Source organism: Eptatretus burgeri, chromosome 12 (genome assembly GCF_056783735.1).
Source record: "Eptatretus burgeri isolate ZD-2024b chromosome 12, Ebu_testis_v1, whole genome shotgun sequence".
Lineage (NCBI taxonomy): Eukaryota > Metazoa > Chordata > Myxini > Myxiniformes > Myxinidae > Eptatretus > Eptatretus burgeri.
The window spans coordinates 100,055,395-100,080,159 of NC_140972.1; the positions used below are offsets into that span (position 1 = coordinate 100,055,395).

A 24,765-nucleotide genomic window follows, 5' to 3' on the forward strand; every position below is an offset into this window, starting at 1 on the left:
AGGGTGGAGACACAAAATACACAAAATGTAGGGTTGGAGGAAAAAAGGGCAAATTTGATAGATGAGGGTGGTGGGAGACTTGAAAATGAAAAGAGAAAAAAGAGGGGTTCTCCTGCTCGGCCAGCTTCTGACGTCAAGCCCATCAATCATGCCTCCAGGGCATGACTTCGCTGGTTGTCAACCTTTGAAGGTGGGGCTTTCTGCCCGTTGGTTGTGGTTTCAGGGAAGCGTTCCCCACCTTTATTGCCGATCTTGAAACACAAAACATAAGGAAAAATCATGGGGGGGGGGGGGCAATCACATACTGGGGAACTTATTCTTACTCTCTCGGCCAGGGGTCAGGAACGTTTTTGACTCAGAGAGCCATTAAAGCAAAATATTTGGAAATCTATTTCAGTGAGAGCCATATAATATATTTTAAGACTGAATTCAACTAAATGTGAGTATAATAAGCCTCTGAATTTATTCTTTTAAATAATGTTGTTATAATACTCACTATTAATGGGACTTCTGGTGCTGCATGGATTTGCTGATGGCTTTGTAGTCTGGTTGGTACTTGGTGAGGTTAAGCTTCATGCAAGCGTTGAGGCTTTCATCCGTTAGACGTGATCGTAGGTTGGACTTGATGTTTTTAAGATGTGAGAATGACTGCTCACATGCATACGTAGATCCAAACAAGGTCAATACAGCAATACTCACACGCTGCAGTGTGAGGTATGTGACAGGAAGCGCGTTCCAAGTTTTGATAATTAATCAGCTCGTCTTCGGGTTGAAGTTTTTTTCATTTCTGTCCACATGTGCTTGCTCGCCAACTTTGCTTTCTTTCGTGCGATTCTTTCCAAATCTTCATTCAGTGACTTGAACTTATTCACCCACATGTCTGAGGCCTTCAGGTCAGCCACTTCTGCTTCAAAATCTCTGACGGAGACACCAGGAATATAACTCAGGTCGGCTGTGTTCAGTGAACACTCGTTTGGATGGGTGATGAACTTAAAAAGACGAGTGTGCTCACGAAATTCTCCAAAGCGTGCTTTGAATGACTGTAGGAGACTGGATGTGAAGCCAGCTCACTGGTGGAGATCAAAGTTTTGAGTGGGCTCACTTGCTGTGCATGCATCTTTAAATTGTCTCAGTTTTTCAAAATGTAGTAAACGACCTGTTTCAAGATCCATGATAAAGAGCTCCAGCTTGTTTTCAAAAGCAAACCCGGCTTGTTGAAGGGATAACACTGTATTTCCAATGCCTTGCATTTTCACGTTGAGCTCGTTCAGATGTTCAGTCATATCCACGAGATAGTAAAACTTGAGGAGCCACTCAGTTTCGGCTAGCTCAGGATGCTCAATCCCTTTCATTTCAAGGAAAGTCCGGATTTCGTTCAGGCAAGCTGCAAAACGGCTAAGCACCTTCCCTCTTGACAACCAACGCACATTGCTGTGCAAAAGCAGACCGTGATAGTTATTTCCAACTTCATCCAGCAGTGTTTTAAACTGGTGACCATTTAAGGCTCGGGCAACAATAAAGTTGATCACACGAATGACCAGCGACATCACTTCGCCAAGCTGCCCATCACACATCTGAGCACAAAGTGCCTCCTGGTGTAGAATGCAATGGAAACTTAGGATGGGTCTATTTTCATGTTCACGGAGAAGCGCCACAAATCCTTTGTTTTTCCCCACCATACACGGAGCACCATCAGTACACACTGAGATAAGTTTATCCATAGGTAGATTTTTTTTTTCTTGAGCGAACTCCATGAAAGACTTGAATAAATACTCACCTCTTGTGGACCCTTTTATTGGCAGAACAGCAAGACTTTCTTCGCGCAGTGTATCACCAGCAGCATATCTTGCAATCACACTGAACTGCGACAAATGGCTTACGTCTGTTGACTCATCCAAAGCCAGGGAAAAGAACGGCGCTGTATTTATGTCCTTCACTTGCGTTTCCTCCACTTGGTTTGCCATCATGATGGTACGATCATGAACAGCTCTTGCCTACAGAGGCATGTCTTGTATCCGTTTGATTATCTTGTCTTTGTTCGGAAGATCATCAAAAAGTTCATTGGCGACATCCAGCATGAACGTTTTTGCATACTCACCATCTGTGAATGGTTTTCCGTTCCTCACTATTGCTAAAGATCCAGCAAAGCTGGCGGAATTATAGTCACCTTGCCGGGTCCATACGCGGAGTTGCTGCTGGCTGGCTTGCACTCTGCTCAGTAGCTCTTGGCACGCTTTCTTTCTGCTGTCTCCCACAGGGTATTTTGATGCAAAGGTAGCATGGCGCGTGTCGAAGTGCCGCTTTATATTCGACCGTTTCATCGATGCAATTTTGTCATTGCAAATTAGACACACCACAGAACCTGCTCTCTCCACAAAGGCGAATTCTTCGGCCCATTCGTCCTGAAATGTACGATACTCCTCATCTTTTTTTCTTTTCGCCATCTTCTTCGTCGAAGGGTTAGCTTTGAGCAAATGAGAGAGAGGGAGATGTTGACCCAAGTGAGTCTGGCTGGCCTGCGCACGGGCTGACATACTCGAGAGGTGCGGCGCGGCCGGCCGACTCTGGGATGCTGTCGCCTCAGCGGTGGCGCGTGATTGGTCGAGATGAATTCCGTGACTCGTCTCGGCGGCGGCACGTCATTGGAGGAACCGAAATCACGAGTCGCCTCAGCGGTGGCGCGTGATTGGTCGAGATGAATTCCGTGACGCGTCTCGGCGGCGGCACGTCATTGGAGGAACCGAAATCACGAGTCGCCTCAGCGGTGGCGCGTGATTGGTCGAGATGAATTCCGTGACGCGTCTCGGCGGCGGCACGTCATTGGAGGAACCAAAATCACTACTCGCGTCGGCCGCATGACTGGACGAAACAAAAACCGCTTCAGACAATTCGGAGGTGTTTTTTCTTCTCTCCTTCTGCCAAGTTCAGCCCTGCACGTGAATGAAGCACGACACCATTCAAACTATAGGTAAAGCTTCTGCGAGAAATATTGGGCTTTCCAAGTTTCAAACTCCAATTTTATCTGCGAGCCAGATGCAATCATCAAAAGAGCCATACCTGGCTCGCGAGCCACACGTTCCCGACCCCTGCTCTAGGCTAATTAACACCACACCACCACTCGTGTGGTGACACGTAACACTTAAACTCACAGGTTCCTTACATTGAGATGCCTTCTGCATGTCCACGCACCAAGCAACTCCACACAATGCTGTATTGCTCTATTCCCTATTGGATTCTTCCATGTACCCCCACAAACATGTGTATATATTGTTACGAATTCGCGCCCGCCGGCGTGCGTATGGCCACGTCACTCAAATCGCGACCGCGTCGCCTACCAGAGGGACAATTCAGTCGTGACCCTCCGGGAACTATCGCCCGGAGCCAGTCACGGGTGGGCCTTTCGACCTCACCACAATCGTGCCAATCGGCCACCCGCGTAGGATAGGTTTGTTCGCCAAACTCGACCTACCTAAGTATCCACGCGGATGGTAAACCCGGCGATCGTACCTCGCCGCAGGTCGACTCCGGACACGAGCCGCTTGGGCGGCCCGTTCCGTACTATCGGGATAACCGAGCAGTGTTATCGTCGACCTTGAGGGTTCAGATTATTTACCGGGCGTTTGCACCCACTACGGACCCTTTACGTGAAGCAGGATGGAGAGTCAATGAAGAAAAGACGAAGCGAAACAGGAAAACAGTTCACACAATGCATATTTATTTTCCCGGCACACGGAAAGCACATATATACAGCCATACAATCAAAATGCACAAATAGCAACCAAAACAAAAGCAACAACGACGCAGAGTTACTACCGACTACGCACACCCGGCAACACTTGTACAGTTCTACTTTACAGACGGCGCCAACACACATTTACACAAAAGCAAAGGAAAGAAGCCACCCTCATAGACAAGGGGGCAGACAGGCCTGTAGGCCAATTGTGCGCGTGACCTGGAGGAGCGGCCAGGCCCGCGAGACCAGGGGGTCCTACCCGCGTCCTCGTGGTGCGTTGGCGGGCGAGCCGCAGATGTGGCCGTGTGGCTGTGCCCCGACTCCATGCTCCTTGGCGGGTTTCGTTGGCACGACGTTTGGAGTGGGGTGGGAACGGGGCCCCCTTTTTGCACTATCTCGGAAAGGGGGAATTGTTGATGCCCTGGGGGAGGAAAATGGCTGGCTGGCTTGGGTCCTGCGACGAGCGATCCCACACCGCTACCTCGTCGCCGACCGCCATCCTTCTCGCCTCGGACCCGAGCTCCTTTTCCTCTTCCCGCAACTCTTCTCAGCCGACTCCAGAACCCAACTCGATAACACACCAATGACTTCGCCACCCGACTCGACTGACTTAATTCGCCTTGCGCTCGCCTTCTTATAGGCCGGCAGGAGCAGCTAATATGCAAATATCCAGATCAGGATGACCTCGGGGGTGGAGCCACGCTCGCCCATTGGTCGGAGGAAAGGGGGCGTGAATCTCCCCCGATCCTAGAATTTGCATATATCGATTTCACACAGACGTGCCTGGAGGCGGGGCAAAGCCGCCCCGCACTTGCTAATTGGACGGAGGAAAAGTGGGCGTGTAGCGTTGTTGATCCGAATTCTCCCTCGGAAAGGCCGCTATTTGCGCTTGTGGTTCGGTGCGTTCGGCAACAATCGCCGAACGGGCCCGAGACAGCCCGACGCTCAGTGTTCACAGGTGGTGCGGGAATGGCCGTAGAAGGAGAGAGGTGAAGGTGGTGGAGGGTTTTCGGTGGTGGTTTGATGGTTATGGTGCCGTTTGGGAATGGCGGTGATGCGATGCTTGCGGGATTGAGTTGTGAAGATGAAGGTCGTGGCTGTTGGCATTGTTGTCCGAGAGTTGGAGCGTGGTTGTAGTTGGTGACGATGGCTGGCGTGGTGGTTCAGGTGGTTGTTGTGTGATGGCGGTTGAGACGAGGTTGGTTCAAAATAAAGATAGAACAGAAAAACGGCTATCTCAAAGCGTCGCAGCCCGGATGAATCACATAAATTCCCTCTATCCAACGGGTTTGGGGCAAACTACACATGTACTTAGAGATATCTCACCTCCAGGCCCTGAATGGTGGTTTGCGAATTACCACAGCCGTAACAATATATGTAACTATATATATATATATATATATATATATATATATATATATATATATATATATATATATATATATATATATATATATATATATATACATACACACACACACATGCATACATATATACATACACACACACACATGCATACACATATACATACACACACACACATGCATACACATATACATACACACACACACATGCATACACACACACACACACACGCATACACATATACACACACACACACACACACACACACGTGCACACACACATGCGCATATACATACACACACACACACACACACACACACACACACACACTAAAATGATGTAATAATGTGAGCGGATACATCGAAGTGTTCTGTTATAGTTTTTCCCACTTTGGTAACAAAACCCAACATTTTGGGGGTGGGAAGTGTTGGAGAGGTGAGCATGCATGAGCCCTTTAATACCTGAATATCAACCTGTTTAAGTAGTTCTGTGCATTTGAAATTGTCGTGACATGAATATTTTTTATTTTGTATGCGTAGTACTTGCACCACCCTTGTCAATAATACACTATTTGTCTATATGATTTATTTTATTCCATTCACTTTCCATTGGAGTAGTTAGGCCGCATTCTCCTTTTATGATGGTATGATGGTAGCTTTTGGAACTGGCCAGGTGGGACATTGAGGATATTTTGATTGCAGATTTGGACCCAAGAGAGCGTGTTGCCCGTCAACGAAGGGCACTGCAGAAGAAATTGGGGTTGGACGTTGGTGGTGCTTTGGGAATTACAACAGAAGACCTGTTTGATGATGAAGACCTGGCTACTACCTGTTCACCATCACAAGGACATGGCAGGCTTGGCGCATTGGTGAGTACCTGTCACGTGGCCTTGACAATGAGCTTACGATTACGTTTGGTGGCATATTGTAGTTTCAAAAACTGCACGTGTCGCGACAATGTACCTCGACCTTATTTTGGACATTGGCAGAAAATTACACAATCCATCATAAGTCGTGATTTGTGTTGGCACTAATGATTTACTTTGTTTATTAATTACTAGCAAATACAACCCGTCACTTAGCTGATGGGAATATTATGACATTATTACGGGGGGTGGTGGAGGGAGAGTGAGAGTGAGGAGCGGTGGGGGAGAGGATGATAGGGTTGGGAGAGAGAGAGAGGGAGAGGAAGGCCTCACCACCCATCACTATACACTCCATAGGGGGGAGGGACCGAGGAGGATGGGGAGAGAAGGGGATAGTGGGGAGGGAAAGGGGTGTTCTCGACAGGCATTTGACAGGGGGACTTGAGGGAAAGCAGGAGGTGGCGTAGGGGAGGGAACGGTCTCTTATGCCGGTATTGGTACAGGATTGAACAAATTTGGGTGCGCTAAAACAGCACGTTCAAGCGGGTCATACTAAACAATGCTCGGACACTGCCCAGAGAGGTCCGTGAGGGTGGAGGGGCTTTTGGAGGAGGTAAGCTTGATAGAAGGGGAGGGAAGGAAGGACTTTTTCCTTCAATCGTGAAAATAGCCACGGCAGTGTTCATTCATCTATTTAATTTCCACACATACGATAAGCTCTAGAATCTCTTAACCTGAGACAAATTGCGGAATTGATCTGAACAGCTTTTCTGACTGCTTAAAAAAAGAAAAGAACAGTTTTCATTTGTCAAGTTCGCACATTCTTTGACACTGTTTCCTATCCGCAACTTCCAGAAAGTTGTACAGTGGTAGAGGGGGTTTGGGAGGAGGATAGCCTGAGGGGAGGGAAGTGAAGGCAGTGCGAGAGGATAGGAGGGGAAGAAGGCAGCATGAGAGGAGAGGAGGGAAACACCCAAGCGATGTCCGAATTGGAGAAGTGAACACATTTTTACCACTCGGAACTGCTGCTAAGTTCAATTCTGGAGCTTAAATTTGGAAATTTGGCTAAGTTTAAGAGATTCTCGAGGTTATGGTTTGTGTGGAAATGAAATAGACACAAACGCTATCGTCTCTGGAATTTTATTATAAGCACTGCAATGTATTCAGCAATTTGTAGGTATGATGATGAGGCATTCGATAATATGAGTGAGGAAAGTGGAAAAAAAATTTATCGTTAAGAAATCATTGCAGCCTGTTCCAAGTCTAGGCATGGTTGAGCAGGCCAAAAAAATGGTGGCTTAAGACTTGAGCTGACAAAGATGGCTGCCACCATCTTTGTTCTGCTTATTTTGGTATTTTGTGATGAGCACCCCCTAAATTATCTTCAAAAGGGGTGTTTCAATTAACACAAACACCCAACTTTCATTCATGCTCTACCTTGGAGTTCCCTGAGTATGCATGCCAAGTTTGGGGCTGCGAGGTTTCATGGTTTTGGAGGAGACGGATGGACGGACAGATGGATGAATGGACACACCTTGACATTTATTAATATAAATGACAAATATTCATTTTGTTGTGGTAAGTGGTTCAGAATGTGCTATGATAATTCGTATGAAGTTGCTTAACAGTGATGGTGCCAAATGATTGGATCAGTTATTTTATATATATATATATATATATATATTTTTTTTCTTCCAGAAGTAATTTTTCCAATAACATTCTTTACTTGAAGACCAGGGAAATATTATTGGCATCAATGATCACAAATGAAATCTGCTTTCTTGCAAATATGAGTCGTGTCAGTGCCTCCCCCACGTTGTCTACACAGACAAATGTGTATGAATTTTACTTGGAATTTGCATCGTTTATCCGTTGCATCACAAACCCTGCAACAGGTTGTGGAATCAATAACGATGTCAGTTCTTTGAGAAACTATTTTATTCGAGTTTATAACCACCAAAAAGTCCTCACATACACACACCCTCCCTCATACCTGTTCCTTTCCTTTTACCGTGTCCCTGCTCTCCTCCTCCTCTCCTGTGCAACCTTGTTTCTATCAAAGAGAAGGAAAAACAATGATCAACTAAAGAAAATAATAAATAATCTAGCATTTTCTTTTCCCCTCTTGGTGGTGTCGGCTGTTATCTATCTTTCTCCTGTTGTTATGATTGCTTTTATCAGTGTTGTTTTTTTGTTGTTTATAAAGGAATAAGAAGGTGAACACTGGAATTGCCTTTTCCACTATCTTCTAACTCGTTTGTTTGTTTCTCGTGATGTACTTGAACAGCTTGTTCCTGCTGCTGATATTATAAGGACTGATATACAAGGGATGAGCAGTCGTCAAAAGAACAAGGCGAAGCGCTTGGCGAAACTGCAGGCCAAGCAAAAATCAAAAGAACACACTGAAGCTGTTCCACCCAGGTGACTTCTGTTTCTTCTTTTTTATTGGTTTTCTGCTCACCACTAATTCTTCAAATACGTTTTTTTTTTTTTTGGTTTTGGGTTTTGTATCAGTCGGTGTTTTTCTTTTGTACATCACCAGCGAGGCCGCAGATGGTGAGCCAGAGGAGAAACGGTTAAAGACGTGCAACCTTATGGTGGAGCAGCCAGAGAATGAGGATAACGCTCCTGTGGAGATTTTGCCTGAGCGATCCACTCTCTTTGAGGAAGTGAGGCTTTTGATGCCATTTGTGGCTGCTTTCAGTTGGCTTTGTGTAAGAAACTGTTGGAACCATTTTCAACAGAGCTTTTTGTTTAAAGTATATGCACAGGTGTTGGTGACCCTAAAGTTTGGAATAGTTTTCCTCTTGCAGGGAAAAAGAAATATTATTTCATTTCTGTTCTCTTGTTCTTCTGTGACTACATGTTAAAGAATTGAAGTTATTGGTTAACAAAGGAACACAACTTACAAGCCATAGAGATCTCTTCACTTCATGTTGCCTCATAGCCCATCCATGAACCAGCCACCCTCAGTCCATAACTTCTTGCAAATCAAGGAACTTGGTGCTATTCTGGTTCACAGTTCCAGACCCATGGTGACCAACATGACTCATAACCATTCCTATCAGTTCCAGTCGATGCATTGAAATCCCCCAACACTAGAAGAGTATCTCACCTGGGGCACTGATCAACCACGGACTCGAGCGTGGCATAGAATACGTCCTTCAGGGTGATATCACTCGCTTCAGTCGGAGTATATACAGAGACCAGGGAAATGACACCCAAGGAGTGATGAATCCTCAGCCTCATAATATGCTCGTTGACTGGTGTTACCTCAATTATCATTGCAGTCTTTGACATAAAGGGCTGGAACTCTTTCGAAGTTGCCATTGGCCTCTTGGTGGCCTCTCTGATCAGTCTCCTCCTTGTTTGGTCATCCAGTTTGGAGGAGCGGCCTGATCTCGGCTGGGTCTTGGGGGTACTACTTCTTGATTGTCTTGAACTGTGCTCCAAGGGATATTGAAGGTCTGAAATATTTCTATACCCATCCCCTGATCTGTGCCTTTCCACAAGTTTATCACGGAAGCCTTTTGAAAGCTCCTTGATGCTCATGGTTGGGTCCATGCTGTGAAATTCACTACCCAGCAGAGGAAACCGACAGGAACAGCTGATTTTATTCTGAAATAATCAGAATCACGACAATTTAACACAGGTGGAGGACAATTAACCTGGTGTGTGATTTTGTAGGTGATGGGTTACACCTGAACTAATTTACAATTGTTATTATAAGGGGGGTGGAACTAACTTATCCAACAAAGATATTGTAGTTTTGTAGTTTACATTAATTTTCTGGAATTTGTCAAATTTGTTTTTCACTGGGAAGTTGTGCATTACGATATGTAAATGAAACTGGAAAAAAAAAAATCTGATTTAATGTAATTTAATTCCAGGCGATAAGGCAACAAAAGGTGAAAATTTTGAAAAGTGGGTGTAGACTTTCTATAGGTGCTGTATATAATGTATTGTGCATATATAATATAATGCATTCACCATGTTGTTTCTATCGCTGGGATTCGAATTGCACTTTATACCAGAGGCCTGAAGCAGGAGGCCTATTCCGTTACAAAGGCCCGTGATGTGATCGCCTCCAACCTTTTGGTATTCCATGATCATTTTAACACTCGTTCGTCGTTTTGCACTGAAGGGAAAAGTTATAGGGAGGGTTATGCAACTGTGAATATGACCACTCCGAATAAGTTTCTTTCCTTCACTTCAGACCGACATGGCGGTCAAACGATGCCTTTAATGAGCGGAAGAAATGTTACACACAAACATATGGCCAAACCAGTGTATAATTATATACATAGATGTAGAGGGTTGTGTCAAATTCAAAATCATTATATTCCTTAAAGGCAAAGATATCGTGGCATATCTCTTAATATAAATATTAATAAAGAAGTGATTATATATATATATATATATATATATATATATATATATATATATATATATATATATATATATATATATATATATATATATATATATATATATATATATATATATATATATATATATATATATATATACTGTATAAATAACCAGTGAAAACTTTGGACACACCTACTCATTCAAGGGTTTTTCTTTATTTTTTACTATTTTCGACATTGTGGAATAATAGTAAAGACATCAAAACTATGAAATAACACATGGAATTAGGCCGTAACCAAAAAAGTGTAAAAGAAATGGAAATATATTTGATATTTTAGATTCTTCAAAGTAGCCACCCATTGCCTTGATGACAGCTTTGCACACTCTTGGCATTCTCTCAACCAGCTTCATGAGTTGTCACCTGGAATGCTTTTCCAACAGTCTTGAAGGAGTTCACGCATATGCTGAGCACTTGTTGGCTGCCTTTCCTTCACTCTGCAGTCCAACTCATCCCAAACCATCCCAATTGTGTTTAGGTTGGGTGATTGTGAAGGCTAGGTCATCTGATGCAGCACTCCATCACTCTCCTTCTTGGTCAAATAGCCCTTACACAGCCTGGAAGTGTTTTGGGTCATTGTCCTGTTAAAAAACAAATGATGGTCCCACTAAGCGCAAACCAAATGGGATGGCGTATCGCTGCAGAATGCTGTGCTAGCCATGCTGGTTAAGTGTGCCTTGAATTCTAAATAAATTGCTGACAGTGTCATCAGCAAAGCACCCACACACAATCACACCTCCTTCTCCATGCTTCACGGTGGGAACCACACATGTAGAGATCATCCGTTCACCTTTTCTGTGTCTCACCAAGACATGGCGGTTGGAACCAAAAATCTCAAATATAGACTCATCAGACCAAAGGACAGATTTCCACCGGTCTAATGTCCATTGCTCGTGTTTCTTGGCCCAAGCAAGTCTCCTCTTCTTATTGGTCTCCTTCAGTAGTGATTTTTTTGCAGCAATTAGACCATGAAGGTCTGATTCACAGTCTCCTCTGAGCAGTTGATATTGAGATGTGTCTGTCGCTTGAATTGTGTGAAGCATTTACTTGGGCTACAATCTGAGGTGCAGTTAATTGGCAATTTTTGAGGCTGGTAAGTCCAATAAACTTATCCTCTGTTGTAGAGGTAACTCGGGGTCTTCCTTTCCTGTGGGGGTCCTTTTTTTTCATCATAGCACTTGATGGTTTTTGCAACTGCACTTGAAGAAACTTTCAAAGTTCTTGAAATTTTCTGGATTGACTGACCTCATGTCTTAAAGTAATAATGGACTGTCATTTCTCTTTGTTTAGTTGAGCTGTTCTTGCCATAATATGGACTTCTACAGTACAGACAAAATAATGGTCTTTTACCAACCCGACCATGCCACAACACAACTGATGGGCTCATACATATTAAGAAGGAAATAAATTCCCCAAATTAACTTTTAACAAGGCACACCTGTTAATGGAAAACCATTCCAGGTGACTACCTCATGAAGCTGGTTGAGAGAATGCCAAGAGTGTGCAAAGCTGTCACCAAGGAAAAGGGTGGCTACTTTGAAGAATCTAAAATATAAAATACATTTTGATTTGGTTACGACATAATTCCATGTCTTATTTCATAGTTTTGATGTCTTCACTATTATTCCACAATTTAGAAAAAGGTAAAAATAATGAAAAACCCTTGAATGAGGTGTGTCCAAACTTTTGACTGGTACTGTATATATGTATAATATATGTATGCCCCGGTTAGGATAGGTGTATCATATCCCTGTGTCGTAAGAGGCGACCAGGGTTGCGTCAGGAAGGGCATCCGGCGTAAAACCTGTGCCAAATCATTATGCGGATCATAACGGATGATCCGCTGTGGCGACCCCTAACGGGAGCAGCCGAAAGAAGAAGAAGATATATATATATATATATATATATATATATATATATATATATATATATATATATATATATATATATATATATTGTTGCGGTTCTCGGAACCTCATGCATACAACAGAAAGGTGTCCCAATGTCCCAAGACAGTTATTCCATTATTATCCGTGTAGATAGTCCCCTTCATTTTGTTTAGCGGGACAACAAGGGAGGGTGTTGCGATGATCGATTAGTTAGGGTTACTTCAATCATTTCATTCCCACTCTTCTTCTTTTCTGATTATTCCTGAGGTAAATCAGCCATGTGCGGCGCCGTGGTGGGGAAACTGCAGCACGTGCAGCACCGCGGTGGGGAAACTGCAGCGAGTCATGTCGTGTGCTAGGTGGTGCTGGACTGTTGGCTCGAGATTCCGATGGTCTGGGGAGAATTGCTGATTAGAAAGGCATGCAAATAAATACCTCTTAAGAGGCTGGACGAATGGTGTTTTACACGGCCAGCACGACGCACACGCTGCACGGAACACGTACAGAGGCCAATAAAGCCGACTCCATGCCATGTTGGGCAGGATACGAGTGTGCGGTGGATTCTCCATGGATGGTGAACGTCTTCTCGTCTCTGCGGCCAGCGAGGCTGCAATCGAGCCAGGGAATGTTCAGTGCGGGCCACATTGGTGTGCGCAGAACGAGCGCGTTGATCGATGCTCGTCGAACGCCTGAGCGGGCATGCAGGAACCTCGACCAATCGCCCGGGGGGTTTTGCGGGATGATTCGTGTGCCAATTTCGGTGTGGGCAATTCATGCCATTTTGTGGGTTCGGAGCACAATATTGCCGCTGTTTGAGATGGCCTTGCTGGAAACGAAGTGAGGCGGTTTACGTCTCAAGCTGGCCGGCCACATGAGGGGTCGGGGCCAATCGGAGCGCCCGATTCAGGTGATGATGTTTGGATTCGGCATGGCCCCTCCCCCCGAGCTGCGGGCCCTTTTAAGGTCGGGGCAGTCCCTCTTGCCCAGACTGTCTGTGTTTCCTGCTCCTCGACTCCACCTCCTTGTGTCCGCCCACACCACGTCGACCCTACCTGATAACGCCCACTGCTCCACCCTCGTCCTCTGCACTCCGCCCCTTCTCCACTCGAGCTCCTCCTTCACGAGCTCACTCTCCACACGTGCGGCTTGGGCCAGAGGCAACGCGTCCACTGTCGGGTACTGCACCCCGGCGCATCCCCCCCTGAAACGTATTGGTGGCACGTCGTGCTATCGGGCGCACAGGTACCGATATCATAGCCTCAACCCCCCCCCCCCCGGTTGCAAAACTCCCTCTACATCGGGGTGTGTGGCGTGTGCGCGTGCGTGCTGGCGCCTGTCTGCTTCGGTAAGACTGTAGAAGATTGTTATCAGTGTTATTGTTATTATTTTCGCGTTAAGTCTGCTCTGTGTCCCCTTTTGTAAGTTGCCTGTTTATTGTCGCACCACACTCTTCTTTTTATCTCTGCACAACACACCCCAACAAATCTTCACTGTGCCACATTATTTTTCCTCGCCTGCTTGTAAATAAATTATTATTATTATTATTATTATTATTATTATTATTATTATTATTATTATTAGGAATGTTCCCTGCTCGTTTTTGTCTTTTCTTCCATTTATCCAGCATGGTCCGAATCCAAGTTTAGCCGGGTCTTTATTCCCAACGATCCGTTCCTTTTAGCGGGTACGTCCTTGGCAGTGTCACGCGGCTGCATCCGATCCGCTAAAGTGATCCGGTCCGTTAGAGTGATCTGGTACGGACAATGCGTACCGAGGCCATGATTCCCCGGTAATTAAACTACGTGATGAATTGGGTAACCCAATTAACCCATAGCTGGAGGACCCAAGGTCACGTGGTTGAGTTATTGGCGTCCACGGTCGGTTAAGCGACCCACCACGTCACGGAATTATCCGTGTGCGACGGCCTACAATTCCGGGGAATCGACATAGCTTCCCACACCTAGTGTTCTTCTCACCCTACCCCCCGGCCCGCAACTATATATATATATATATATATATATATATATATATATATATATATATATATATATATATATATATATATATATATATATATATATATTGAGATCCAAGTGAGGTCCACAATGATTAAGATCAATCTTTGTTCCCACCGATCTTGGTAGAGAAGGTTTTATTACACATCAGACATATGCATATGGAGACAACAGGCTTTGAACACAATAGTCCACCCAGCTTAATCCTCTGGTGAGCTGGCTTTCAGCACTGCCTTGTATTCAGTTTACTGTGACCTCTGAATGACTGCTTGTCAAAGAGGATTTATTACCATTCATTAGTTTTTTTAGCATTCTCCTGCCAGTTCTGCTGATAACAGAGCACAGTGCGTGCAGAATCGACTCCCTTCCTTCCCTTGTCAGGCTTTGCAAGGTTGCCTCCTACATATTGTTGGGCTTTAGCAGTTCTGGGCAGTCATCCAACAGATTCCAGGTAGCCCAGCTGCCCGTTCAACAAGGCCACTTCAAACAGTCAACAAGGCCACTTCAAACAGTCAACAAGGCCAGCTGTGTTGTAACTGTGCCAGCCCTTAGGCTGGCAAAACAAGTTCTTTGACAGTGCACAGATAAACATTGGGAAGATTTATCCTTTCCCTATTTCCAATTAGCACAAGAGTTTTTAACATACCACTAAGAACATGCTTGGTTGCTGTTAGAGTACATTCAATCCCCGACATTTCCCTCCTTTTGTTTCTTTGAAACATTTAGAAAAGAAACTATAATGAAGAAAAGGAGCATCAGCAGGCCGGCAGGTCAGCAGACAACAACTCCCAATGGGTGGGCCATTCTTATGTTTAGCTCCAAATGGTCCATAACGGTCGGGAGTTCCTCCTGCGCCCCCTAGCCCGAAAGGGGGTTCCTACCCACTTTCCAACCGGTCCACCAATACCCCAATCTTCAAAAAGGGACATCGGAAAACATCCAACAATAAAACATAGAAAATAAGGAAGCCAAACACTCCCAAATGCTGTCCATACAATAATTGCTCATAGCTCAACAAGAATGAAGTTACATAGGAGTATACATTCCATTAAGTATTTTGATTGCATATTAGCCACTTAATGTACTTTATGAACAATAAGTAAGGTAGTCTCAAAGCATATAAAATGTAATGTTCTTTATGAACAAAGCAAAAAGATATTTGATAAACCGCAAGCCAGAGTATAGTGAAGGCACAAATTGCCAACAAGGCAAATCAAATGGTATTTCTCCCTTGCCCTTCAACTGGTGCAAGTAACGAAAGACATTCGTCTAATGTGAGTTGAAGCAATTGTCCATCACCCGAAGGAAGCATGAGTAATGGGTCAGTGACCACTTCAAGGTTACAATATGTTTCATTGTTCGTGGGTTGGGGTGACATGGGTGGGGTACATAGTATTGGAATGGGGGGGTAGGTGTAAGTGCAGGGAGGTTTGAGGACGGGAATGGCTCGGCAGAGGTCACCGGAACCATCTCCGTCTGTCCCAGCTGGGCACTGGGCTTCGTTGTCCTTCCTGTAAAACACTTCCCAATGGCCTTTTGGGCAATTACCTTGAGAAGCATCAGTAATATAAAGGCTGCCACGATAATTGTCAGGATTGTTATAAAGAATCTTGAAACACTTCCTCCCCAACCCCCAAACAATCCCTTTAACCAGCTACTCATGTTATCACCACTGTAGTCTTTATATTTGCTCGCCTCTTTTTTTATGTGACCCGCAAGGTCATTAATGTTTTCTGAATTATCTGGGATGTACATACAACACTCTTTGCCAACTACAGCACATGTTCCCCCTTTCTCAGCTAGAATCATGTCCAAAGCTACTCTGTTTTGCATTACAGTAGTCCTTAATGCGACGAACTCTGCGCTAATTTTCTCAAGCCCATCAGCGGTATCGTTTCCCATTATTTCCAATGTTGATGCCATACTGATAAGTTCTCTTCCTGCCACCCAGGCCCCATATCGGGGGAAAATTATCGTTGCTGCATATTCCCCGCCTGATATAGCTCTCTTACGTCGTGTTTGATCTATCCCAGAGAATGGATCAGTGATCAAACGCATGTGCGGTACGACATAAGCTAGATAACATGAACCGCCCCATTTGTTTGGCAGCCATGGGTAGGCTCTATACCCAGATACAAAATATGTGCCATCAGATGCAACCTTCGGGTATGTTCCATTGTCTCCCTTCCTCTTGTCTGGTAAGTCATTTATCTCTATTGATATATTACAAGTGGAGTTCCCTGCCTGAAATCTGGCATGAGGCTTTGTCCAAGTAAGGCAGATAAACCCCATACGCTTATATGTGATTCTGAAGTACGGAGGTCTTTTCTTTAAATTAAAAGGAGGGTACCACGCACCTGTAAAGTCTACACATGATGAGTTACCGGTTGTTTTAGTCAAATTAAAGTTGTTGTACCAAGCAGCTCCACAATTGTCTATTTCCTAAAATGGGATCACAGATAATGGCAAACCCGTTTGTGAGGAATGCGGGATAAGCACACACCCAGCACTTAGTCTTATTACTCACTGTAGCATATTTGTGCGACAAAAGTAAGAATGTATTTATCCCATGTACTCCCAACTCGTGTAAATGTTCAGTGTGGTTCCCAATTGCTCTTTTCCCCCTCTGTTGGATGGGTTGGATTGTCCAGTTATCAATTTGCCCTTCCACTTCCCAGCTTCCCATCCAGAAGGCAATTATAGCAACTAGGATTTGCTGTAATAGGTTCATTCTTGCACAACCTCCTCCTTTGTTGGGATGGCAAGTTTGCAGTGTGAACAGTGTATCCAAGCAGGCTTACCTTCACACTTTACGGCAGTTGGGGTGGTCAGCAATACCTGAAACGGTCCTTTCCACCGTGGTTCCAAGGCCGTTTTCCTTGTAAAGTACTTTATCAATACGTAGTCTCCTGGCTGGAAGGTGTGATACGGCCTTTCCACTGGCTCGGGTAAGGCCTCCTTCACTCTCGTGTGTATCGTCCTCGCGATCCTGGAGAGCTGTTTACAGAATGTCAGCATGCTCTCATCCATCATTGCAATACTCAATTTGTTTATTTTAGTGGGGGCAGTCACAGGAAGCCGCATCGGCCTTCCCATTAGTATTTCATGAGGGGATAACCCTGTCTTCCGGCTCACTGTGGATCGCATGCTCATTAGTGCCAAAGGTAATGCATCTGGCCACTTCAGCCCTGTTTCCGTTGTTAGTTTCGCCAGCTTGTTCTTTAGGATACCGTTCTGTCTTTCCACGGCACCGGCTGACTGTGGGTGATAAACACAGTGAAATGCCTGTTTTATTCCCAGCGCTTTACACGCTGCCTGTGTTAGTTCCCCCGTGAAGTGTCCCCCTTGGTCATGTGATATTTTGTGAGGGATGCCAAATCGGCAGAAGAAGCTTTTCAACAAGTGCTTCACAACGGTGGCAGCATCTGCCTTTGTACATGGGTATGCCTCTACCCATTTAGAGAACATGTCTACCACTACCAAGACATTTCCATATCCGCATGATGGCGGCATATTTATAAAGTCTATCTGCAGATGCACAAAAGGACCCCAGGCGGCCGGGTGGGCTCCCGGCTGCCCTATCTTATCACTTTTGTGTTGATTGTGTTGTTGACATACCTGGCAAGTTTTACAGACCCCTTCTGCTATCTTCCCAATACCTGGGGCATACCATGATTCTTGTACTTGTCTCACAGTCCCCCTCTTGCACACATGACCATTCAAATGAGCCATGCGTGCAAACCACGGAAGGATTTCAACAGGTGCTATTACCTTCCCACTGTTTGACCATAGTCCATCGTCATCCACCACTCCTCCTGGTGCTTGCCACTTATCATGGTCCTCCTGTGTTGCAGCGGCTTGGATTGCAATAATGTCTGACAAGCTGTATCGGTGCAGCTTGATTTGCTCTTTCGCCAGTCGTGCTGGCATTATTGAAGGCAAAGGCAGACTCGCCACCTCTTTTGCAGCTTTATCTGCTTTACCGTTACCTTTGTCAATGTCAGTTGTCAGCTTCTGGTGTGCACGGCATTTAATAAATGCGACTTCCGCTGGCAGTGTAATGCTTTTCAACAGCTCGGAAACCAAACTGCCATTCTTTATTGGTGTTCCTGCAGAGGTGAGAAACCCTCGCATTTTCCATATCGCACCTTTGTCATGGACAACACCAAAAGCATAGTTAGAGTCGGTATATATATTCACCGCAGAATCGACAGACAGCTCACAGGCCCTAATAAGGGCACACAATTCCGCCTGCTGGGCGGAAAAATGAGAAGACAGATGGGACGCTTCCATTATTTTGTTACCTGTACACACAGCGTATCCTGCGTGCCCCGAGCCATCTAGTCCTCGATATGCCGAATCATCAACAAACAAGGAGAGGTCCGGTCGTTCTAGTGGTTGATCCTTTAGATCCGAGCGTACGGTGGATACTTCCTGGATCGCCTCCGTACAATCGTGTGGGTCGCCGCCGTCCTTCGTTGGCAGCAAAGAGGCTGGATTAAGAACGTTGCATCTTTCAATCTGTAGATTCGGTTGATGTAGGAGAGTCGTCTCATACTGCATCAAAGGTGTATTGGTTGAATGCTGTGTTTGTTTTTGTGTGAGCAAAGCCGCAACACAATGGGGGACCCTTAAAACCAGAGGATGTCCCATTACAATCTCTGCCGTGCGCTTCACTGCATAACTGGCTGCAGCCACTGCTTGTAGACAGAGGTAGGCCGCGTTCGACCGGGTCCAGCCTCCGACTGAAGTATGCGATTGGTCGTTGGCTGTCACCGTGCAATTGTGTTAGTACAGCCTGTGCAAATCCCTTTGTTTCATGAGAATAAAGGAAGAACGTTTTGTCATAATCTGGTAGCCCCAGAGCGGGGGCTGCTGAGAGTGTGGCTTTCAGTTTTGTAAAGCATTCCTCCATCTTCTCATTCCACACAATTTGATGTGGCTGGTTTTTCCCTACCACAACATACAGTTCCTTCATCAGGATTGCATAATCAACAACCCATTGTCTACAGTAAGTTGCCATTCCTAGGAATCGCATCATCTCCTTCTTCGTACGAGGGCGGGGAACTTCCGCAATCGAAGTTATCCTCCCTTTGTCCAACTCCCTCTTTCCGTGTGAGATGTGGTGTCCCAGATACTTAACCCTTTCCTGGACCATTTGCAGTTTGTCCTTATTTACCTTGTGGCCTTTTCTTGCTAACGCCCGTAGAAGCTGCAGCGTATCTGTTGCACACGCTGCTTTGTTTGGGGAACAAATTAGCAAGTCATCCACATACTGTAGCAGCACTGATTTACCTCCGAAAACAACATCTTCTAGATCCTTGTGCAGAGCACGCGAAAATAAAGTTGGACTATCTGCGAACCCCTGGGGCAACACAGTCCATGTGTACTGACGGCCTTTATACGTAAAGGCAAATAAAAATTGCGATTCTTTATCAATGGGTATGCTAAAAAAACGCAGAACATAAATTGATTACTGAGAAATGGGTGGAGCTAGCGGGAATAGATGTTATCAGTCCCTCTGCACTTGGTACCACAGGGTGAACCCCTTGAATTATCTTTCACTTCTCGCAGGTCCTGGACGAATCTCCATTTGTCCTTCTGTGGCTTTTTCACTGGCAATATAGGTGTGTTACACAGACCTGTAGTTTCCACAATTATACCCTGTTCCCTTAAGGACTTAATTATTGGTGCTATACCAGCCTCTGCCTCTTTACGGAGAGGGTATTGGCGCACATTTGGCAAAGGCATTCCCGGTTTGACTTTAACTACTCGGGGCGTTGCCCCAATGATTCGACCCACATCATTGTCATGTTTGGTCCACAATTGTTGTGGGACCTCTCCCATCAGGTTTTCCACCTTTTCTATCGTGTTCATCATCTCCAATGCCTTTTCACGCTTGGGTGGTAAATTAACCTCTTCCACCAGTCCTTGTATCTCTTTTTCCATAAAATCACAAATCCATCCTTCGTTATTCTCCAGCTTATGCACTTCCCAGTGCACTATTGTTTCTGTGCAGCTCACTGCTGCCTCCTGTAGGCGATAAACCATAAATCCCAAATCCTTTGGGTGACATCCCTTTGCTGTAGTCATTGTTGCATGTGAGGTTACTCCCGGCGGATACTTTGTCAACTGCTTTTGCTCGTCTGTGAGCTTAACCTCCATTGCGACGCCTTCCTTACCAACCATTAGGCGGCCAAGCAACAAATCATTGCGTGTTTCAAAATGCGGAGCAATTTTCTCCGCAAATTTAGTATCATCCCCTCCCGCATCATAATAAATTGTACAATGGGAGGGTTATAATACGTGTGCATTGTCACTTGTGCATTGTCTAGCCACGTTTGCATTTCCTTATTTTCGTCTGAGATAAGATCTAGGCATGCCCAAGCATTTCTAATTGGTTCCTCTGGCAGTCTCCACCAATAAACAATCGGATGCGGTGTCATCAGGAGCATCATTGCTAACTGTGTCTTATCCCGGGGAACATCAACATAAACCCCTTCTTTTGTGCATGCTATCGTGCATCTAAGCTTACACAACAAATCTCGACCCAGCAGGTTAACTGGCGTAGTGGTTGTGAGAAGAAAGGCATGTTTCTCTTGCAAAGGTCCGCACCGTACTGGTAATTGTGTTGTTGCTTTTAGTGTCTGTACCTTACCCCCTAATCCCACTACTTGTACTTCAGTGTTGGATTTTTCAACTCCTGGCAGTCCCTTTGCTGCAATAGTGGAGTGAGTGGCTCCCATGTCGACTAAGAAAGGAAGCTTCTTACCTGAAACATCCAGAGTGAAGGTCGGCTCCTCTGTTGGTGTTAGTGTCAGCATCGCTCCCTGCAACGGGTCCACCCGCGGTGTGTCAATATGACTTACGACCCTGCAGCCGTCTTGATCCACCGTCTTGTTGAAACCCCGGTCGTCCTTGAGGGCAGTTCCTTCGCCAATGTCCTTGCTTCCCGCACTGGAAACATTCCTGCGGCGGCGTTGTCGGTTGTACTCGGCTTTGGCCTGCTGCAGTTCTCGAGCGGGTCAGTAGTGGCGATCGTGTCCAACCTTGACTTTTCCCTACTCGTTTCTTGGGTTTCCCTCTGTTCAGTGCCACCGGCGGGGGTCTTTGTTGGATTCTCATTCGGCGGTCCCACTGTCTAGCCACTTCTTCGTCTTCTGAGTCCGTGTCATCTTCCTCTGGTTCCCACTTTCTCCAATCTCTATTCTTCCTTTGCTCTGCCACTTTGTCTAACAATACCATTTGGAACACTTCCTCTTTTAATTTTTGTTTTCGCGCTCTCCTTTTCTTCTGACCGGGATGAACATTGGTCGGCAGCTGTACAAATCTCAGTTGCTGGTCTTGCCTGCCAGCCTAGCATTACATACTTCAACTGCTTCTTGATTTGGGGTCTGAGCCCTTCCATTAGGAAGTTAGTCAACGCTCGCTGTGGTATCTCTTGTTCAACTTGAAAACCCCCATATTGCAAGAATGCCTGCACTAATCTATGCATGAATTCGGACGCCCGTTCCCCTCGACGTTGCTTTGTTTCATAGATCTTATCCCAATCTAGCGCTGCCGGTCGCAACGCACTCTCAATTGCATCATAAAGGAGCTGACGCGCAGCCCGCCTCTCTGCATCAGTCCATGCCGCTGCTCCCTGTGGCTCTTCCTCTAGCCAATGGCTCTCTTGTTTAGCCCTTTTCCACACAAATGGAGACAGCACTGCATGGCATAATACTCCAATGTCTCTATGCGAGCAGCGGTGTGCCTCAACCCACTGCACTATCAATTCCTTTGTTGCTCCTACATTCCCTCTCAATTCTAGCACTCGTTCCTTCATCGATCTCAATTTACTTTCTCTAAACGGTCTGTACACCGATTGAGCTGCCCCTCCTGGCCCCGCTGGAATTATTTCTTGGACCGGGTAGGCAGAGGCTGTGGCCAGCAGTCCCATGGCTCCCAGGTCCGGATACAAACTTGCTGTGCTATTCACACACGCAGATGGAACACCTGCATTGTTTCCCTGGTCTTCCCACCTCTGCACTGCAGTTACAGGGGCAGGAAGATTTCCCTTAATTTGCATCCCCTTATTTTGTGTTCCCATTTTCTCGACTTTTTGTTCCACTAATTTTCTAGCCACCTCTTTTACCTGTAGGGCTTCCTCCTCCCACATGTCATATGCTCGCATGTCTGGCTCAGGGTTTACTTTATCATTCACTCGATGTTCTAATCGGCATGATAGGTTATCTATGATTTCTGATCATAAAGAGCCCCATCTTGGGAATGAGTGTGGATCCCCCTTAGTCCACCTTTGCCACAATGCCAATTGGGTGCATGACTGAGGTCCATATTTTTCATACATCAATCCCGCGGCTGTATTCGGGGGTGGGGCATCTTTATCTACTTCTGGCTTTGACGTCTTATTTCCCATATTTCCTTATTTCCCTGATCCTTCCTAGAGTTTTCTTGGGCCGGGCGAGTGTTCTCCGCCTGGGGTGTTCCTTCACACTCCCAACGGAATCCTTTGGGTTGGGTCAGGGGTTTTCACACCTTTCCCTCCCCTCAATCTCCCGTTCGGTTCCTGGCCCTGGCGTATTCTTGTACTCCCCCACGGTCTCCCAACGGAGTGTCCTGGGGTTTCCCTCAACTCTCCAATGGGCCCTTACCTTCCCGGGTACCCCTTTCCGATGTGCAAATAAACCTCCTTCTCCCCTGGTTCGTTTTGCAAGGGCAAGGACAGATCTCAGAGAGCAACGAGTATCCCCAGTGTGAGAAAGGAGGCAGCTTTCTTACCTTTTCCTTAAGCTGGCCGGCTCTTTCCTCCTTTGTCTCACCAGGGCTCTCGAGCTCCTCCTCGATCCGGCTTGCCCCCTGCTCGCTGCGCCAATTGTTGAGATCCAAGTGAGGTCCACAATGATTAAGATCAATCTTTGTTCCCACCGATCTTGGTAGAGAAGGTTTTATTACACATCAGACATATGCATATGGAGACAACAGGCTTTGAACACATTTGAATAGTCTTTGAATAGTCCACCCAGCCTAATCCTCTGGTGAGCTGGCTTTCAGCACTGCCTTATATTCAGTTTACTGTGACCTCTGAATGACTGCTTGTCAAAGAGGATTTATTACCATTCATTAGTTTTTTTAGCATTCTCCTGCCAGTTCTGCTGATAACAGAGCACAGTGCGTACAGAATCAACTCCCTTCCTTCCCTTGTCAGGCTTTGCAAGGTTGCCTCCTACATATTGTTGGGCTTTAGCAGTTCTGGGCAGTCATCCAACAGATTCCAGGTAGCCCAGCTGCCCATTCAACAAGGCCACTTCAAACAGTCAACAAGGCCAGCTGTGTTGTAACTGTGCCAGCCCTTAGGCTGGCAAAACAAGTTCTTTGACAGTGCACAGATAAACATTGGGAAGATTTATCCTTTCCCTATTTCCAATTAGCACAAGAGTTTTTAACATACCACTAAGAACATGCTTGGTTGCTGTTAGAGTACATTCAATCCCCGACATATATATATATATATATATATATATATATATATATATATATATATATGTTCTTTCGGCTGCTCCCGTTCGGGGTCGCCTCTTATGACACAGGGATAAGGATTGGGTTTTGCCATAATTCCGGGCTGCCCTACACCCTCTTATATCGCGGCCCAGCGCAGAGCTCTCGTCCTCAAGCGATCCTCCAACCCAAGCCTCCGAGTTGCCGGATTTCAGGCGCACGCCACTACACCCAGTATATATATATATATATATATATATATATATATATATATATATATATATATATATATATATATATATATATATATATATATATATATATATATATATATATATATATATATATATATATATATATATTGTTACGAATTCCCCGGTTCGGACAGCCACGCACAACCGCTTGAGGCCCAACCATAGTTGCGCGTGCGCCGAAAACTGGAATTCAGTCGTAGCTTTGGAACAACTCCGGAAACCTGCTACGGGTGCCTTAACGCACCATAAACTGTCAATATTCTGTCCACGCGGTACAGGGTTAATCGCCGAATCTCAATATACCTAATTATCCGCGCAGACAGAAGTACCGAGAATTTATACCTCGGCGGAACTCGTACGGAAACGAACCGCTTAGCGCGCTCGTTCTGTGTGCGATGCTGAGCAGTTTTAATCGCCAAGTTCCGTCGGACCAAATGACCACTTTTATTTGGCTTTAATAGCCTGCTAATTTCCCGAGCGCGCCGTGGAAGTCAATGGGAGGAAATGACGCAACGAGCAGATTGACATTCAAACAATGGGGGCATTTATTTGAAATATGCAATCGATGCGGGAAGGGGACATGACACAAGCAAAGCCTACAGCCAATGTCTATTTATTATATACAGGCACGCACTTAACCAACAATTCTACTTCAGAAGACAATGCGCCACAGAACACTTTTATACAAAACCCCAGAAAAGAAACGGGCTCGTGAGCCTT

The 24,765-nt window shown here is 45.5% G+C and overlaps 2 protein-coding genes across 2 annotated transcripts in view; one reads left to right on the top strand and one right to left on the bottom strand.

Moving 5' to 3' along the window:
- The window catches only part of BTAF1 (B-TFIID TATA-box binding protein associated factor 1), a 242,387-nt gene that overhangs the window by 14,900 nt on the left and 202,722 nt on the right, over nt 1–24,765 (top strand). The window contains exons 5-7 of the mRNA XM_085849152.1: nt 5,800–5,966; nt 8,251–8,384; nt 8,506–8,632. Of these exons, the coding sequence (XP_085705278.1) occupies nt 5,800–5,966; nt 8,251–8,384; nt 8,506–8,632 (428 nt within the window). The remainder of the gene's footprint in view (nt 1–5,799; nt 5,967–8,250; nt 8,385–8,505; nt 8,633–24,765) is intronic.
- Nucleotides 14,417–23,783, bottom strand: LOC147016241 (endogenous retrovirus group PABLB member 1 Env polyprotein-like). The gene is made up of 2 exons (XM_085849084.1): nt 23,075–23,783; nt 14,417–17,293 (listed from the first exon to the last, which is right to left on the bottom strand). The coding sequence occupies exon 2, from the start codon at nt 16,586–16,588 to the stop codon at nt 15,566–15,568; it is 1,023 nt and encodes a 340-aa protein (XP_085705210.1). The 5' UTR covers nt 16,589–17,293; nt 23,075–23,783; the 3' UTR covers nt 14,417–15,565.